The sequence below is a fragment of the Pteropus alecto genome, unplaced genomic scaffold (genome assembly GCF_000325575.1).
Source record: "Pteropus alecto unplaced genomic scaffold, ASM32557v1 scaffold189, whole genome shotgun sequence".
Taxonomy (NCBI): domain Eukaryota; kingdom Metazoa; phylum Chordata; class Mammalia; order Chiroptera; family Pteropodidae; genus Pteropus; species Pteropus alecto.
In genome coordinates this window covers 480,554-485,624 of record NW_006442117.1, presented here as the reverse complement: position 1 = coordinate 485,624, position 5,071 = coordinate 480,554, and the positions used below count along the sequence as shown (strand labels likewise).

Genomic DNA, 5,071 nt, shown 5'->3' with positions numbered 1-5,071 from the left:
GGCCCCCCCCTGCCAAACGGACGCTAGCCAAGCATGCAGGCCTCCCGGAACGTGCCTCCGGCGGTCCTCCAGCCTCACCGGCACGACTTCCTCTGGGTCAGCTGGGCTGCTCGTTCCCTGAGGTCACCTTCCACCTCCTACCTCCTGTCCCTGAGCCTGTCACTCCCCCCCCCGGTTCAGGAGCCAAGCTCCGGCCCCTGCTCCCCGTCTTCCAAGTTACACCAGATCTCGGGCCATGGGCTGCGTTGCAGCCCCAGCCCAGTCCCATGCTGGTTCATCCCCACCCGCGGCCCGAGTCCAGTCACATGATGGTTCGTCCCTGGCGCCGGGTCCCTTGAAGCCTCCTCTTCAATGTGCGGCATCAGCTCGTGCAGTCAGATTCGTGCCAGACGGAGCCAAACACCGTGTTTAGTGAAAAATGGCGTACTCACGCGGCGTGCGCCCCCTGTGCATGTCACCTGAGTGGTTAGACGCGCGGGGTCCTCTCGGACACGTCCCATGCCACGTCAATGTGCTGTTTGCTTCCTGTTTTTACTTTCGTGTTTGGCTCTCTGAATCGGATGGCACATGCCTTTGACACGCATTCTTGTATTTTTAGAATCGGCAATATACTGTTTTCTGTGGAAACTCAAACCACAGAAGAAAGAACACAATTATATCACGCCGAAATAGACGCACTTTACAAGGATCTGACGGCGAAGGGGAAAGTGCTCATTCTGTCCTCGGAGCTTGGGGTAGGTCTCGATGGGTCCGCTTAGCCGTGCTTCCTGTGGGTCTCCCGTAAACTTTTTAAAGCCTCTACCCTTTCATTGGGATTATATTTATGCCTGGAAGCAGCTTTAGTTGACCTATGAATATCTCTTTTTCAGTTTTGTAGAACCGACTCCCGTATGTAGTGATGACAGCCATCGTAGATTCATAAGTTTGGGCTTCATCGCAATTTAAACGAAAGCTTCGGTTCGTACCGAAATGGCCTGTGCTGCACTTAGTGGCTTCCCCTGGTCTGTGGCCTCCGCCCTCCGTCGCCCACCCCAGCTCGGGGTGGGGTGGGGGTGTGGGGTGGCTGTTGGAGGCAGGACCTGACATGTCACCTTTGTGGCTGCAGCTGTCACTGTGCCTCGAGTGTGGTGGGCACAACGTCGGCTTTGGAGTGGGTGCCAGCCGCCTGGGAAGTCATCCTATTTCTCTTGCATTTAATCGTTTCATACGTATAATTAAACATCTAAGTTATTATATATACTTAAGCACATTTACCACCTAAATCTCAGTTCAGAGGCAGGGGGCTTATCAGAGAGGGGCTTTCGGGGTAGGGAGGCTTGCAGAAAGCATATTCGGTATTAATAAGTGCTTTGTTTTATCTTAATCTCAATATAGGTATTTTGACATTGCAAATAACATTAAAATAGACTGAGATTTTTATATGTATCAGAAAAGCTGGCAGTTTTAAAAACAGCTGGGAAAATATTGCTCTAAGCCGGACTATATGTACACCCTTTTACTAGAGAAAAAGAGTATAAAATACTCAAGACTGAGAAATAGGTTCCTGGAGGGGAGGAAGTCGTCTTCCCCGTGTAAATGGGTCGCATGCGCCTCGTCGTCTCATGAACACCTGCTTCGCGACGGAGTGTTTCGTTCACGAGCACGTCTCTTCTTTTCCTAGGAGGCCGATGCTGTTTGTAACTTAATCTTGTCCCTGGTTTATTACTTTTATAATTTAATGCCACTCTCTCGAGGATCCAGGTGAGTGACACCCGGTAACTTTAAAGTTTCCCATGGAGAAGCGTGCTCTCCTCTGCCACGCTTCCTGTCGTGGGCGTGGGGACACGGTGACGAGAAGCCCCCTTCCGTTGCTGCAAAGTCCACCCAGAAATCATTTCCCGCCCACCACAGCGTCAGCGGAACAGTGGGCGGTTCCGAGGCAGCGTGCCTGACTCGCATAGCCTGGGGCTCAGTCCTTCAGAGGCGCACTGAGGGCCTACTGTGTGCGGGCGGGCGCACTGAAGGCCTACTGTGTGCGGGCGTCGCGCTCCCACGCTTGCATCTCGACATCTGTGCAGACCGCTGCCTGGCTCTCTTCTCCCCTCCCCCAGGTTTTGGCCACTCATTGCCCTTCGGCCCGAACGTGCCGCACTTCTGACCGCCAGCCGTTCCATACAGTTCATTTCTGAGAATAAATCCTAGCTTCTTACGCAGCCATCGGGAGTGTTTGAGGTGTCATTAAAACAGGAGAGGTGTCCGCAGAGTGTTCTTTCCACCCTCTTTTGCCCGGTCCTGTGTGCAGTGAATCGTGGCAGTGGCACATGCTGTCGTTGGCACATATTTGAATTCAAGACATTTTGGCTAAAATAATATACTTGAACGTCTTTCTCTTTAATTAATACTGTAAAAGTTAAGATTCTCCTAAATGTGGCAGTAAATTGAGTATTAATATTAAAAAGGCAGTGAGGCAAAACGGGCATAAATGTGACATCGGCATAGTTATCAGGGGTCGCGTCCACCAAGCGTGTGGCAGCGCCAGGCCTGAGCCCTCGGCCTTGGTCGGCCCCCTGACGCCTGTGCGGCAGCAGCTCTGCTGGCTCCCGTGTGGCACGCAAAGGTGACCCAGCTCCAGCCGCCCTCGCCTGGCCCTGGGCCCGAGCCGGTTGGCTGTGTCCCCTGAGCCCCCTGCCTGGCCCTGGGCCCGAGCCGGTCGGCTGTGTCCCCTGAGCCCCTCGCCTGTTCCTCAAACCCTTGTCACCTGACGCAGTCTTGCTGACACTGTCCGTGCTTCCAGCCCTCTCCCGCTCTGCGTGCCCCACGGTTCACACACCCCCGGGCTCAGGTGCGGACTCGGTGGCATCGCGCAGGGCCCGGGTTTCCTCCCCCGGTTATCTGCCCTTTCTCTCCCCTGCGGAGCTTCCGCCGGCGCTCTGCACCACCACCCACCTGTCCTCGCACCCCGGGTCCCGCGCGGGCTCCTCCCTCTGTGCCAACTCCCCACCCCCTCCGCCCCCGGGCCCTCCCTGGTCCCCCCGGGAATGACTCGCTCCTTCGGCGTCCGCTCACCGCCCGCTGCCAGCGCCGCCCGTGCTGCCCGCTCCCAGGGCCCCGGGCTTCGTCTCGGCCCCGGGCACCTTGCACGGGGCGCGCAGCCAGCGTGCGGCGAAGACGCCAGAATCAAGGCCGAGTCCGTACGGACCACACCCCGCTGTCGGCCCGGCCCGTCAGCAGTTCTGGGGAGTCACAGAGTGTGCTGTGTTTGACAGGCACGCTGCGCGACGTGCTCGGAATTTAAGCACGCCCAATTCCCGGTTCATGTCACAAGAATCGAAAACCCAAGTGGAAAAAAATGTCCTAATTAAAAGCAGCACTTCTTTGCCTTAGTAAAAGAATATTCTTGGTCACGTTTACCCTTAAACGAGTAAATCAGTAATTATTTTTCTTAATAGTAAACTAATAATACTTTTCAAATTAAATAAAAGTATTCTCATATTTAACGGCCAAAGCTTGCTTAAAAGAAATAGAATTCCGTGTTTTATGATGGGAAAACCGTGGCGACTAGGTGGTCACTGTCCGCGGATGGACTGAACGGTAACTGTCCTCTGTTTGAACAGCGTGATCGCTTACTCCGTGATCGTGGGAGCCTTGATGGCAAGCGGAAAAGAAGTAGCAGGAAAAATTCCCAAAGGGAAGGTACGTCGGGCCCGGGAGGGAAAAGCCAGGTGTGTCTGAACCCCAGGCCGTGGGCTTCTGTGATGAGAGACGGGGCCAAGCAGGTCTCAGCCTCTCCCCTCACGTGACCAGAGTCCCCACTCTCTTTCTTTTTCAGTTAGTTGACTTTGAAGCCATGACAGCCCCCGGTTCAGAGGCCTTTAGCAAAATAGCCAAAAGCTGGATGAACTTGAAAAGGTAACCGTGGGATGGGAGGCAGCAGGAGACGTTGCGTTAAGGGGCAGAGAAGGGGCTGTTGCTTCTGAAGCTGTTGGAAACCGGAACCGCACGGGTTCATGGGTCACGGTTATAAAGTGCATCCAATCGCTTGGTCTAAGGTTAGAACGTTTCACTGTCACGTCGGAGCCCCTGGAGAATGAGTGCATGGAAAACCGTGAATAACGAGTAAAAAACAAGCAGCTCGTTTGTGAAGGAAAGTGACAGGCGTCTGAGTTACATACTCGGACACTCGTCTCGGCTGATTCACGCTTTGCTCACACTCAGGTCCGGTGTTCACGGGTGCGTTTCAGACGTACTCTGAGTGGTGGCGCTTTGGTGGCACTTGGCCTGTTCGGCCAAAGCTTTTCACTGCCCTCTAGATTCCGAGGACGTGAGCGCTGAGCAGAAATCGCCCCGTGTGAGGAGCCCGGCCGACTTGGGCCCTTCCTGCCCTCGTTCGCAGGCGAGTGTGTCAGTTTGGGGTGAAACCCAGCTCGCCCATGCTCGCACATCCTCAGAGAACAAGCAGGTGTCACTGTCTGACCCTCTTTATTTTCGCTCCTTCTCCGTGTTTTTCAAATCATAACCACGGCCAGTTTCCCTCATGTGTGTTCCACGTAGCAACGACTCCGAAAATCGCAGGGTAATTCATGGCCTAAAACGGAGAGAGCCGCGTCTGCGGCCCACTGTCGCTCAGTCTGCACCTGCTGCAGACTTGTGACGGTCACCCCTTTCTCCAGCACACTCTTGCTCCAGGCTTGCTACGTGACAGGGCTTCGCCCCCGTGTCCCTGAGGTCCAGCCTCACTCCTGTGCTCGCGTGGCTAGTGTCCGTCCCCCCACAGCCCTGGAGAGAGTCCCGGCGCCTCCCACTGTGCAGTCCCGTTTCCCCTGCACTCGACGCGGTCTCTCATGTCACGCTCGGGGGAGCTGCACGGCGCACACCGTCCCCGGTGTCGCAGGCGGGGTCTGGGGACCGCCTAACTGAGGACGGGCGGGCGGGACCGAAGCCTGTGTCTTCCGGTCCCAAGGCCGGGGCCTCGCGCGAGGCAGAGTTGCATCGTTTCCCCGGGGACTCCGGCTGGACTTTGAGCAGCTCCGCCGACCCCCGTGCGCGGCTTGGCGGGTCCGCTGTGCTCACGGCCCCGTCGCTCCCGTAGGGA

General features: G+C 55.9%; 1 protein-coding gene across 1 annotated transcript in view; it reads left to right on the top strand.

Annotated features, from left to right (window-relative positions):
- TTC13 (tetratricopeptide repeat domain 13) overlaps positions 1–5,071 on the top strand; it is a gene marked incomplete at its 5' end in the record, with an annotated part of 36,638 nt that overhangs the window by 30,654 nt on the left and 913 nt on the right. Inside the window, 4 exons of the mRNA XM_025039068.1 lie at positions 599–734; positions 1,661–1,740; positions 3,594–3,672; positions 3,809–3,888. Of these exons, the coding sequence (XP_024894836.1) occupies positions 599–734; positions 1,661–1,740; positions 3,594–3,672; positions 3,809–3,888 (375 nt within the window). The remainder of the gene's footprint in view (positions 1–598; positions 735–1,660; positions 1,741–3,593; positions 3,673–3,808; positions 3,889–5,071) is intronic.